This window comes from Uloborus diversus, chromosome 6, assembly GCF_026930045.1.
Source record: "Uloborus diversus isolate 005 chromosome 6, Udiv.v.3.1, whole genome shotgun sequence".
In the NCBI taxonomy this organism is placed as follows: Eukaryota; Metazoa; Arthropoda; class Arachnida; order Araneae; family Uloboridae; genus Uloborus; species Uloborus diversus.
The window spans coordinates 139,340,063-139,354,766 of record NC_072736.1 but is presented as its reverse complement, the minus strand read 5'-3'; the positions used below and the strand labels follow the sequence as shown (position 1 = coordinate 139,354,766).

Here is a 14,704-nt window from a genome sequence, read left to right as displayed (position 1 = left end):
TGGCAAAAAAGGTCACGTTACGGACTCTACATAAATGTCAAAAATACCTTGGAATGCCCCTATAACTAATCTTCTGTAGTAAACCTATAAGTTTTTTCATAATGGCTCTGATCCATGGGCTGTATGATAGAAGTTGCATTCAGAGGACGAAATACAAGTTTGATTGCAGATAGGCTATCTGTCATTTTATAGGGATGTGGAGAACAATAGATAACTGCACAGCTTTTCTTTCCACTGAGGCAAAACTCTTACCTATTTTTAAAACCAAAGTTTGAATACCTTAGAGGACATCTAGGCTTCACGATTACTGGTGCAATTCACTGGCAAAAATTTTACATAATAAAAACATCAAAGTTTCTTTATAGCAAAGCAATATTTTCAATTCCTGACAGACCACTTGCAACCCTGTTCTTTTTCTTCCAATTTCCATCTTTGCAAGTGTCACACTTTATAGCAAAAGTTTCGTCACAAAGACATTTGAAGATAAGTCCACTCTCATCTCCATCAAGGATATCATTTTCATCCTACTCAGTTGTAAAGTTATTTTAAAGACAATTTCTTTTAATCCCTCACAAATGTTTTATTTACTACTGACCTTGCATCAAATGCTTGAGTAAACAATGTTGTGCTGAGTTTTGAATTCGACCAACCATCCAACAGTTGCTTCAAAATTCGCAATGCTTCACAAAAACTGTTGCTGTTCACAAAAAATGCTGTTTTTGTCTTAAGAGGATTGCGTAGAGCTTAGAGGGTCGAGTATAAATCCAGTCGATTCTGGGGACATGGATGTCACCCCCCCCCCCCCGGGAGGTGGGAGGAGGAACATGCTAGCCGAGTTGGGTGGACCTCAAAAAGGATAAGATGCCATTCAATGGTCAAGTAAAAAAAAGAAAACTATCCTGATTACTCGAAAAATAATCAAAAATTGTTTACTAAATAATGAGAATATATCTAAAACCAACATAATAAAGCTACATAAAATAAGTAGTATTAAAAATGTCACATGATTCCCTGAGATGCATTTAAATATTTTGATTTTGTGCAAGCATAAAAAAAAACAAGAAACTAACAACATTTAATATTGAAGGAAACAGTTAAAGTTTGCACAGAAAACACTATAGTACAAAATAAACAGAATACAAATTTGAAAAGGCAAAAAACTAGATAAACACCTTCTTTTTAATTCAATGCTTTTAAAAAATACTCACCACTACTGTCACTAAGTTGTTTCACAGATGGCAAAATTGGAGGTTGAACATTTTGAAGGAAAAATATTATCATGAGTGTAAAAGCATAGCTTGTGAATTCTCCTTTCTTTATAAAATTCAACTTTTTAGCCCAAAAGCGAAGGCACATAGCTAGCAGCTTCACCCTGCGATCAATCTTTAAAAAAAAGTTCAGCAGCGCTGAATTATAAAACACAAGCCTAAAATTAAGAAGAATTTCAAATACTTATAAACAGTTTAACACAGAGCAAAAGAAAAGAAAAATTAGAATCTGCAACAAAAATTTTTTTGTTAACAACAAAACTCAATGTTACGTTTAGGTCAATTAATAATTAAAATTGAAATAAAATGTATTAAACACTAAAAAAAAATGGAGGAAATTTTCTTCTTCTGTTTTTAGTCTTCATGTTACAGTACATTTGAAGAAACGGTTTTGCAACACCATTAATTATAGTGGTACAATATTTCATGTTTTCAACTTAACTATGTACAGCAGTTGGTTGGCTGCCATAGCTGCTAAGATGAAATTAGTTAAAACTAAAAAATAGTAACGACATTGTCTGGGCCAGTTAAACTGAAAAGTGACCCTACCTAAGTGTCGTGCATGGATCGGAATAAAAATTTGCACATTGATAGAGTATTTTAAAATATTGAATCCATGTTTTATTTGTTTTTTTTAAATCAGCAATAACTTTTGACGGGGTGAATTTTATCCCTAAATATTGGGTTGTTAGGATAGAATAAGCATTAAAATAAGAAAATAAAAAATATCTTCAAAATGCTTCTGACACTATTCTTGTGGGTCATATTTGGATTCAGAGGGTTATTTTAAATAAGAATCAACAAGGATGGTATCAGAAGCACTTTGAAGTTTTTTTTTTTTTTTTTTTGCTGCTTAGTGTATTCCAATAACAAAATGTTTAGGGGTAAATTTTATCCTGTTAAAAATGTTTATTGCCAATAAAAATAAATAAATAAATACACAGGGTCAATATTTTTAAGCGTGCATGAGCAAACGTTTATTCTGATCTTTGAGTGACACTTGGGTAGGGTTATTTCGCATTGTAAACTTCAGTATTTGAATCGTAAACTTCAAACTCTGATGTCCATACCACATGACTTCTTTGAAAGTCAATGTTAAAGAATCTATGTTCTTTAATAGCTACAAAGAAATGGCTTCATATATTTAAATACATTAACATGTTTTATAAGTAAAACTCTTACATGCAAAATGTTTTAATGTATTTGTTTTTTTTTTTCTTTTTCTTTTTTTTCAATTTTTATTTTCTAATTCTTCAACACTGCAGAACCTCATCAATCAGGACTAATAGGGAATCCAGGCCGTCTGAAATAATGCATGTATTGTTTGCCCAAAATAACCTATAAATTGCCCTCTTTTGCGTTCTCTTGCAATTAGTTCTTCAACTTCTTAAATTTCATATAAATATTTCTTTTATACAAACGTTTCACCATTATTTTCACAGTATGTATATTTAAATGGCAGTCCAGATTAAGCTAAGTCCAGTTTAATATGGTGCAGATTAATGAGGGTTTACTGTACTTTCCTTCATGTATACAAAGTTTGGTAATATAGAGAATAGCTTTTATAAGTTAAACAGAATGTATAAAGGAACATAAAAGTGTTTTAGAAGGAACAGAAGAAAAAGACAGTCACTTGGGTGACAAGGGGAAAGTCAACAACACCCTCCCTTCTCCTGATTTCAGAAACATAATGTAAATTTTCATCTTGTAGTTCTTTTCCTATAATAAATATTGAAACTGTATCCTTCCCCTGGAAAGTTTTGAAATGTCTTTCCGGCAGAAGTATATTTTAAATTCTTGCAGCCTAGGTTGCTCGAAAAGACAATATTTCAGAGATTTATAACAGGAATTTAGACAAGCAATCCTACACAAATTCATTTTTCAATGCTAGCTACTGTCGCTTATTTTTGTCACCAAATTATCAATATGTTGCCAAATGGGCACCAATTTACAGCCACCGATCTACCTGTCTGTCTACCTACCTACCTATCTATCTATCTGCTTACCCACGTCTAGAAGTAGGTGCACAACTAGAACTGATCTAAACTCTACATGTGAACTTCCAACTGTCTAAGTCTTACTATTTTTGAGTAAAGTAACATACCTAAACATGTACACAGATATCACTAAAAACTCATTACAGTTAACTCTGGAATAGTCAAAATTAATGATTTGGTTGTCCATTCATTCACTCAATAATAATAATAATAATAACTGGTCAAAATTTACTTAGAGAAGATTAAAATGAAAATTTAAAATAAAACAATTACTGGCTTCTTTCTCAGGAGTGCATACAGAAGAATATTAGTTTTTAGACAGATGGGCACCCTTGTCTTGCTTATTTCAAAGGAAATATGGGCGATTCTCTCCGAATAGGTCTAATTGACATTCCAAGTATTAAAAAAAGCAAAAAACATTATGTGGAAAAAAATAAATATGATTGATCATGGCCAATAATGTTCCAAATATAGATAAACTCAGATTAATTCATAAGAAAATAAATCATGTATTTTTAACAAATTGATAGAAAAAAATTTTTTATCTCATATTTGGCCTATTTGGAGAGAATCACCCATATAATAAAGAAATACTTTGATACTTTGCATAATTTGAACAGTTTGCAAGTCTTTTTGAAACTTAGTGAGAAATGTAACCAACAGAAACCTACCTGTTGCTAGCGGATAAATCACAAGTAATTGAGGATTCTCCTGCATTGAAGTTCAAAATTGGATGTTTTGCAGGAATATAAATTAATTTTCTAATTTCTCTCACTCTGAAAAGTTCTTGTTTGATAAACTGCAAAAGTGATGTTTCATCCAGTTTCAGAAGTGTTTCTTTTGAAATTAGTCTTAAATTTATGTCTTTTAGTCTAACCTTTAAGGATACTTTTTCTTCAGGATCATCAGGCTGCAATATAAAGTCAAAAATAATTAGACAGAAATTAATCTTTATCACCTAATTTCACTGTAAAAAAAATCATGTTACATTTGAAAATAATTTTGAATCTTCAAAACATTCAGTGAACGAGTCATAATTTTATTTAGTAAATTGTTGTTGAAGGTTATTTTGCAGTTTATATTTAAAAAAAGTATTAGGTATGCAAAATCTTCTTGATATATATATATATATGCATAATGATCAGTTATTTCAATGCTTTCTAGCTTTCTCTGTAGTATTTCAAAACTCATATTGAGAGAAAAGCAGAGGTCGGAGAGGAGATTTAGAAAAAAGTAGGACACAATTTGGACAAAATTGTAGGAAAATAACACATTCTAAGTTTTTTAAAAAGAATTTATGGTTGTAGTTGAGACAATATTAACTTTTAAATTTCCCTTTTCCATTTTATAGTATATGCCAGGAGTTCTGAAACTGGGTGGTGGGAACACTGCGGGGGGGGGGGGGGGGGGAACTGCGGTGCCGTCGTGCGAGAGGTGTTGCGAAGTGTCCATGGTGTCCATAATATGTAGGTATATAATAAAGATAGACTAGGGTGCCATAAGAAAATTCAAATTCTTCAAAGGGTGCCATTAACTGGAAAAGTTTGGGAACCCTTGGTATATGCTATGTAGTAATAAGTCTCATATGAGATGCATTTCTCCATACCATACCATTTATGGTAGTGCTTTAAGATTGCCTTACTGTTTTCATTGAAAAGTATCAGGCCCTGATAAAGGGGTTACTACTAATAATAAAGTGGTGAAAAAGTCAATTGGACACTAGCTAAAAATTTGCATTTTCAAGCCTACCATTTGCAACTAGTTTTTGAGCTGTAAACAATAGAAGTAAACAAAACTAGTGAAAACGTTTTAATCAACTTCAGTGAGACTTTCTATTTTTCTGCGAAAAGGTCAGGTAAAATAATGAAAATTTTATAATATTTTTATTTAGACCAAATTTCAAAATATTAGTAATTTTTGGAGTTTTTTCAAAATTTAGAATTTTAGGAAAATTAGCACAACTCCTACCCCTCAGTGCACAGGTTGTACCATAGGTTACATTTTTTGGCCAAAGTATCTTTAGTTTTTTCTACTTCTAAATGTATATTGTATGAGGTCCAAAATCTGGAATGCCAAAGACCACAACCTTTCCGGATTTTGGGTTCTGACTTAAAAAGAAAAAGTGAAAACTCCTGTCATGTGGTATTTGTCACGTTTTTCCTGGTTTCGCTAATGCTTGCGCAAAATTTCTTTTATTTTTTGATCAATCTGATTGAAAGTATACTTTATTATGCTAAAACAAAAATCGAAGATAATTTGTAGTACACGGATATTGCTTTTTATTATTATGCAATGTGCCGATCAATACAACAAATAACTCATATTTTAACTAAAAATATTTTGTACCTTTGTTCAATAGGCTTTGTACTGCATACTTATGAGAAGAAAAAGAAAATTATTGTTAATGGAAAGTCAATGTTAAAAGTTGCAGCACAATTACTGCAAAACGCTTACTTATGCAGAACACATAGCATGGAAAAAACGTTTTAAAAAAAGCTGAACTACAAGTACTGGGTTTTCAACAAGTAATTGCAGAACGTGAACAATTTTAAACTTTTAAAACTAAAAAAAAAGCTTTTTTTTTTTTCATTTTTTAAAAAAATATTTTAGAAAAAGTTCCGGATTTTGGGATTATGAAATTGGGGTCTCATACGGTATCATAACATAATGTTGAGATTAACCTAATGCTAAGCAGAAAATTCTGAAAGGATGGTCTCCAAGTTAAGAATAGTAAAACCTTACCCTTAAGCATACAGTGGAGTCTTGACTAATGTGAGGGATGCATTTCAAAACCCCTCATGTAAGTCAAAATTTTGCATTGTGGAAAAGGATATGTATAAAACTTTTAAATAAACATATACTATTATTTTAGAGACTTACAAACACCTTACACAGAGCTCTTAACCATTTCCTAATAGAATACTAACACTTGCTTCATAAAATAATGAATAAATACTGTATTAAAAAATATTTTCAATTATCTGGATTGCCCTAAGTCCCAGTTTATCAGGATAAATGAAGTCATTTTGTATTTCTTATAAAACAAAAAGCTACTGTAGCAGAGCTGCAACTATATATTGAATTAAAACACATACTTACAGTATTGCTATATTGTGGGTAAGACAAGAAGAGTAAATCTAAATCACATCCTTTAAAACCAAGACCATTTACTGTAGAGCCGAACAATAAAACTTCACAGTTTGGAAAATAAAAACGAAGACGTCGCTTTATCAAAGCAGCAATTTCAAATCTCTCTGTATAATCCCCGTCAGTCAAACTAGCTAGGTCACTAAACATTGCCATTTGCTCAGAAAGCTAAAGATAAAACATTGATAAGGAATTGTAAAATTAACAGCTAACATGAAGCATGTACTACAAAATAAATTTACGAAAAGCATTGAAATCATAAAAATATTTGCAGAATTAAAGCAATTTTCACTGATTTTAGTTCACTTTGTTTTGTGTATAATGTCTCACGAGCCTCAATGGGTTATTTATACCACTACTTATGTATCACTCCATCGACCACTTCTTTCAAAACCAAGTTGTCCCTCAAATATTTTTCAGTTAAGAAGAAAATTGCATTATTGCTGGTTATAGAAAAAATTTAACTAGATACAATATATTCATTTCATAATCAATACAATATCAACTGACTCTAAGATATCACATATGGAAATAAAACATTAATTAAAAATGTTATGCAAGTGTTAAATTTATTTTTTTTTAATAAATTAAACAAAAAGTAATGTAAGCCTGTGATTCAGCATTTAACTTTTAGTCATTTGACACTTAAAACACACAGAACTTTGTATAAAACTTTTCAGTTTTCTGATTTGTAATAAAAATTAATTTAAAGAAAATAAGTTTATAAAATTTTCCTCTTTCTATACACTGCTAAAATTAATATTCTGCTGGTTTGATGTATACGTGATCCTGGATCAGCGTACCACTGTTAATTTTGAGCCATGTATTTCTCTTTCTCTCGCTTTATCTATGTATACATGTGTGTGCATACAATCATACCCCTCGCCCAATCAGTTGATTTGATTCTTGATTTAATTAAATCATTCATTTTAATTCCTTTGATTAAAACTATATGCGATTCTGTATTTTATAATTTTCAGTTTCCTAAGATAACAAGTACTGGAAGAAAAGAGTTTTGCCAATAGTATGAACCAATATAAGTGCAAAAGTTAAAAATAATGCAAACATGCCTACTTACATTCATGCCACTTGGAAAATCAGGTAGCAAAGTGTCTAAAGAAGACTCTTCAGCAGGCTTGTTAGGCTGAACAAAATAAGGCATTGCTGCAAAAAAAAAAAAAGTATATAAGCAATAAATAAACATTTAGCTATCAAACAAATTAAAATGTATAAATTTATACACATGCAGGTGTCCTTTGTAAACATGGTTGATTCATACTGAAGGGCATGCACAAAAATTTTGGGGCCCCTCACAACCGACTTTTCCGGGCCCCACTCCATATTATTTACCCCTAATTTTCACCCCTAGTTTTAAAAATATTGCCCCCCACCCCCACCCTTCAAGCTCGGGCACAGGCCAACAGGTGTCCCTTCTCACAAATTGTGCATGTCCCTGTTCATACTATGTTGTATCCAAGCCATGTTATACAAGACTTTTCTATTTATTCATTTAAATTATTGTTTTACTTATTTTTAAATATAATTTTATGTATATATAAATCATGACAATATGTAACGTGTTGCACTGAAACCGCATTCTGTGTTACGTTGAAACCGTGTTTGTTATATAAAAACCAAGTCTTAAGATAGAGATTTCATGATAGCTGAAATTTCAGTTTAATAAAACATACAAATTAAATAGTAAGTTCTTCAAGTTTTTTATCACAAACAAACATACAAAACACAACATTATATGTAAATACAAAACTTAAAAATGCAACAAAAAATAGATTAAGTTTGTCTGAGAAACACCAACAGAAGCAAAAATATAGATTTGATCTATGGCTAGACATTTTTTATTTATTGTTTGCCAAATTTGCCTATGTTTGATAATAATGTTATTTTCTTACTAGTATGTATTAGAAACAAATTAGTTTCATCTTTCTGTTTCTAGAATACTGAAAAGAAAAATAAAAGAAACTTTTAAAAGTTAAAGTTAGTGTTATATGGGCAAACCAAACTTTTGAGCCAAGGACAGACAATTCTTCGTTTCAGTTCCATAAGAAAAAAAAATCAAAATATTTTTAGAGTTAATATCATACAATTTTTTAGCGGTGTACTGAATGAAAATGAAATCCATTTTTAAAAATTGTGTTACATCGAAGTCGTGTAGTATTAAATTCAAGTTTTGTACCATGTAACAATGAATCTGTGTTATAATTGCAAATTTTGCACCATATAATATTGAAAGTATGTTTTACAAGTACTGTGTTATACTAAGGACACCTGTACATATTATAATAAATTATTCCAGGCATAGCTGCTTGGAAAATTAACTATGTAAAAAAATTAAATAAATAAAATTTTTCTACTGCTACATTTTTCATTTGCCAAATTCAGCTTTTTTTAAAAAAGCATAATCTCTTTTTCTCACTAATCTATTGGAAATAAATCCTATTCTACAGATGTATTACCGTTGCTTTATAAATAATGACAGGAGGTTGCTTTTTTGAGCTAGGATAATGACATTTTCCTTACAACTTGCTTTTTACACAGGCCCAGGATTATAATTAAGGTAAAAATGTTATTTTTCTTTAAATTCTAATCTCTTAATTCAACTACACACTATGAGTAGAATTTTCGCAGGAAAAAACAAATGAGTTTATTGTTTCAATAAGAATGGAATAATAGCGGAAAAGTTATTTTTAACTATTAGAAAAAAGAAAAAAAATCTCTAGGTTAAACAATTGCTGTGTTAGGCTCCTGGGATATATTGTTAGGACTTTAGAGAATCATCCATTTCTTGTTTATCTGTGAAATTTTTAATGTCCTTTTATAGCTTCTTTCTTAGATTACTTTTAATGGCTTAATTACTTAAGGTATTACTTTCCAGTGAAATGGAACTTTTAATCTTGTTTCAATGTTTGTTTTATATACAAATACAAAAGTGACGACCAGCAACAGGCTCTGGGCCCAGCTAGACTGGTCCTAGTCAATTTACAATCCCCAGTGAAGATCAATGGCCCTCTTAAAACTGTCTACGCCTTTGTTCATTACCACCTCTTCCGGTAAGCTGTTCCAAGGTTCCACTACCCTGCTAAAATAATAATTTTTCCTAATATCCATGTTAGCCTGAGATTTAAATAGCTTAAAACAATGACCCCTTGTCCTGTTTTCAGTGCTAAACTTTAGCCCCGTAACATCTTTCATTTTAATAAATTTAAATAGCTGAATCATGTCCCCTCGGTTTCTTCTTTGCTCAAGACTGTACATTTTTAGCCTTCTAAGCCTGGAATCATAATCTAAGTGGGAAAGTCCACTTATTAGCCTTGTAGCCCGCCTTTGAACCCTTTCCAATACATTAATTGTTTGTATTTTGTTTTTAAATAAAATTCAGTAAAAAGGCAAAATAATGTATGGTGCTGCCAAATACTTTCTAGTGTTTCCCGCAGACTAAAAAAAGGAGCAGGGTGCTCCCAAATGAAAGAGCCCTTTAATTAAAAGGATACTTTGTTCTAGAAATTTTGCGATATAAGGGTACTCTCTCCTTTTACGTGCATTATATACATATAAAATCTGAATATTTTTCATTTGTAATTATTTTTTTAAAAAGTTACTATGGTAAATATTTTTTAAATAATTACTTAGAATCTGTAAAATGTTTAGTTGAGAAGATTACGTTAAAAACATAGAAAATTCAGATTTATATTCAAATCAAATTAAGGGGGAAAAAGGGAAATGCGTTTCAAGACCAAAAAAACTTGCCTTTCTGATGGAGTTTTTTACAAAACTTCAAAGGAGCAAGGAGGAAACTTGGGGCAGCATAGCCTATCAAGAGCCTTGTGCCAAAAAACTCGATAGAATCACCAAGGAAGGCACCTTTAGAAATTCAAAAAAGAGGGCTGGGAGCATCGAACAATAACATTGAAGGGGCAGGGTACCGGGGGCGGATACAGGCTACCATTTTAAGGGGGGGTCATGCTAAAAAATGAGCCCCCCCCCCCCTCTATGAACGAACCCACATTTTTGAGTAAGAAAATTTCTGAAACTGCTTGGGTGTCAATAAAAAGCATCAAATCGACCAGGAATAAGGCACCTGATGGGACATAAACGTAACAAATTAATTTCACAAGCAATGAAAAGTAGTGCTATTTTAAATATTCACTTTCAAAAATAATTAATGAATCTAAGAGACTACTGAAGTCGTGTACATTTTATTCATATAGTGTTTGAACACAATGTGGACAGCTACTATTGTTGGCGGTTTGGGGGGGGGGGGGAGTCATGACCCCCATGACCCTCCCCTTGTATCCGCCACTGCAGGGCACAGTGCTCTTTTAAAATGCTCTGGAGGAAACACTAATTTTAATGTAACTTTACCTAAACATGATGACAATATATGAGATGAAAAAAAAAAGTTGTGAGGATTTAAAAGACGTCATGATGTAGCTATAATGGAAAAGTACTGAAAAGAGAAACATTATCTCTTACTTTTTTTATTAGTTCTGTCCATTTCTTAAAAAAACACTTAAATGATCATCAGATGTTGCTAGTTGCATTTAGTAGAAAAACTTATCTCGATTGCTCAGAAATACGAATGTATCCATTCTTAGGGCTTCAAAACTAGTTGTCAGCTGCAAAATACATAGATAATTTAGAATATGTGTCTCATACATGTCAGCAAGGCAATGTACAAGATTCTACATGGTATATAAAATTCCAAATAAATCTTACAACAATGCTTCCAAACCAAAACTCTCTAAAACCCTACAGTTTCACAAAAAATAATGAGTTTAAACATAAAAAAAATATATGAACCTTGATTGCACTACAGGAGAAATATACATATTTGATTGAATGCATTAGGAAAACTGATCAACAAGGAAAAACAATGATTGGGGGTTAATGTCAAAACACAAACAAAAGAATGTTAAATGCATTATTAGGTTTCGTTTCTTAGTGAAACATCAGAAATTAGTACCTAGCCGCCACACCTCAAAACTCTTGGCTGGACCTAGCTTCTTAAAAGCCATCAAACTCTTGTGAAGAAGTGGGGAGTGGTATTATGACCAGGGTTGCCAGATGTCCCGGATTTCAAGGGACAGTCCCGTATTTTGAAAAAGTGTCCCGCGTCCCGGGGAACTTCCATACGGGACGGCAAAAGTCCTGTTTTCTCGCTGATGACAATATTTTACAGAACGAGACATTACTTTAAGGGGAATAAAACAAAGTAAAACAAAAAAAAAAAATGAAATAATGAGCAATAAGAAAATTATGTGGCAGCAAATGCCAAAAATGTTTTTGTTTTGATTTGGTTTGCATGTTTTTTGTTTTGGCGGCAGACCATGAGAAGTCAAATAGTTGCTTTTTCTTTGCTCATTGACTAATGTTGAAAATATATCTGGGGCCTCCGCGGCTCTGTGGTAGAAGCTTCGTCTTCTAAGCCAGAGGTGTGGGATCGAATCCCGCCGGTGCCCTTCTCTTGTGTTGTAAATTCTTCCTGTGTGTGTCCCGAGGCAACCCGCTTAGCTCTATATATGTGAAGCTGTTTATCTTCTAAAAAAAAAATAAATAATTTTAAAAAAAAAACATATCTCTGCGCATGCATCGTCAATCACAATGAAAACGGTTTTTATACATTGGCGACATTTTCTGAAGTTTAATGCTTTGTTGCGATCAGAGTTCGCTGATATATATCATGATATACATCACGATATATATCCGATATTTATTTTGAAAATATTTTGATATTTTCGATATTTATTTTTTTGAACTACGCCATTTGTGATATAAATATCAAATGTACAAATAGGATTAATATTATTCTTTTATTATTAAAAATAATCAAAAGCAATGTAGTTTATTTACATAACATATTAATTTGTCATTAATATAATGAAAATAATACTCTGCTTCTTTTTTTCTTCTTTTATTTATTTATTATTTTTTTCATAAAATTTTAGATAATGTAACAATTTTATTTGGTCAGAAAAAAAAATGTCTTATGGATGTGTACTGACTAATGCATATTTTTTATTTCTGAAATATATAAAATTCGTAAAAGAAGTTAACCGAAGAAATGAGTACAACATCTAATGCTTAAATCCATTAAAATTAATAGAAATGTATCAGTTATGCTATATTTTATTTCTAATAGATTAAATTATCAAATTTTACAAATGATTGAAAAATATCATTTATACTTAAATGTCATTCAAAGTATGTAAATTTGTTTTAAAAAATGTATATATATAAATGTAAATAATGAAAGAAACATTAATTTTAGAATTGATGCATTATTATAATCATAGCCTAAGAAAATAAACAGTGACATAAGTTTGCACTGATTGAAAAAAATCGGATATATATCAAAATAGCCAATATATATCAAAATATCGGATCTTTTCGATGTTTTCGAAAATATCATGACATTTTCGAAGCCTGGATGTGATGGAATTTTTCAGATTTATCATGAACAGACGTTTCAAAAATATCCCCCCCCCCCCCCCAGCCCGCACCTTTTCACTCCTAGAAGCGTGTCCCGTATTTACTGATCTTAAATCTGGCAACCCTGATTATGACCCCACTCTTCAGAAAGTCCAATGAAAATATGATAATTAAGTGATATTGACAGGGCCGAATTTGGAAGTGTGGAGGCCCCTAATCAGGGTTCGAAAAGATCATCATATTTTCGAAAATATCTGAAACTTTGATATATATCCGAATATTTTGATATATATATGTATACATCCGATTTTTTTGATTTTTTTGACCTGTGAAAGTTAGGAGATTTTGCAAAAATTATATTGGGGAGCCCCTTTGTTGTGGAGGCACAGGGGCAGTAACCCCGCCTGACCTCCCCTAAATCCAGCCCTGGATATTGATTGTATGATGAGGATTTTTATGCCTTCAACCACGGTTGACTTCAGTTAATTTGGCACATTGTTTGCCAGGAGAGGTTCAGGATGGGGAAAACTGATTTGAACACTTGGACTTACATTTTTCGCATTTAATATAAACTCTTAGATATTTCCCATAATTAAAACTGCTCCATCACAACAAGCACATTTGCAGTTTAACGCTGGATCCCATTGCTTTTTATTTATTCATCTGCAACACGAAATAATTCATCATCAGTGGCAAGCTGAGAAACTTCTTTGCAGAAAATATAATTATTTTAAAGGCTGTCCTCATTAGAAAGAAGGGGGCACTTTTTATGTCACTTGATTCATCAGCTCGAACTAAAAATATTCCAGCTATTTGTAGTTTATTAAACATTATTTTTCTGATATCAACCATCATGTCATTAATTCCTTGAATGGTAGTGGAAGTGGCACTCTGACCACCTCATACATCGCATCCAGGGTTGGCTTTCTGCCGGCAGAAACTAGTTTTTGCCGTGCCAGTGGCAGAAACTGGTTATAACCAGTAAAAACCAGCAGAAACTGGCAAAAACTTAAAAATATGCTTAATAACTCAAGTAATTAGTAAATGATATTTGTTTGAGTAAACTAAAAAATTAAACATCATTTCATCATTTAAAAAAATAAAATCCCATGCTAGTGCCCTTGTTTTAGTTCAGAAAGGGAACTTTCCTATTGCAGAGGCTCGTAGTATTTGGATTAATTTAACAAAGGATAAAAAATCATACAGGGGTGCTTAGGAAAGAGGAGTGACATACAGAATTAAACAGGCATTACTGATTGTAATTTGCTCATGTATATGCTTCCTCTAAATTGTTTGTGATTGAAATTATCATGTCATGTGATACAAGAAGAAAGTGCCAAAATTTTTCTTGCCTAAATTTTGTACCTAATGTCACAGCTTTGCAAAACAAACTGGCCCCATTTCTCAAAACTTGTTTTTCCAGTCAAATTTTTACCACAATCCCAGTTACTACATGGTGGACCAGTTATACAATAGATGAAAGTTTCACGAACATTGCTTGCCCTTGATGCATTGTCTGCTAGCTCTTCTGTTTTAAGAATTTTCTAAAATTTCTCATTTGTGCATAGTAAATTGAGAACCTGTTTAGATTTTTGAAACCACCTTTTCTAAGAGGCAATTGCAGGGTCCAAACAATGTAACATTTGATTTTGAACTGATAATTTTGTAATAAAATTACAGCACTTTGGTTAACAATTATTTTTCACAGGCATTTTCTGTTGTATATCAAGAATTAATTTTTCTTTTCTGAGTTTTTGCCAGTTTCTGCCGCAAAGTGGCAGAAAGTGGTTTTTGCCATGCTGGTTTTAACCGGTTTCTACCAGTGGTTTTAACCACCTCGGCAGA

At 31.9% G+C, this 14,704-nt stretch overlaps 1 protein-coding gene across 1 annotated transcript in view; it reads right to left on the bottom strand.

Annotated features, from left to right (window-relative positions):
* Positions 1-11,018, bottom strand: part of LOC129224485 (speckle targeted PIP5K1A-regulated poly(A) polymerase-like) — a 54,437-nt gene extending 43,419 nt beyond the window's left edge. Inside the window, exons 1-5 of the mRNA XM_054858940.1 lie at positions 10,904-11,018; positions 7,491-7,576; positions 6,365-6,580; positions 3,937-4,175; positions 1,209-1,426 (exon numbers count right to left, since the gene is read on the bottom strand). Of these exons, the coding sequence (XP_054714915.1) occupies positions 1,209-1,426; positions 3,937-4,175; positions 6,365-6,580; positions 7,491-7,576; positions 10,904-10,925 (781 nt within the window). The 5' untranslated portion in view covers positions 10,926-11,018. The remainder of the gene's footprint in view (positions 1-1,208; positions 1,427-3,936; positions 4,176-6,364; positions 6,581-7,490; positions 7,577-10,903) is intronic.
* Between the last annotated feature and the right edge of the window lie 3,686 nt (positions 11,019-14,704).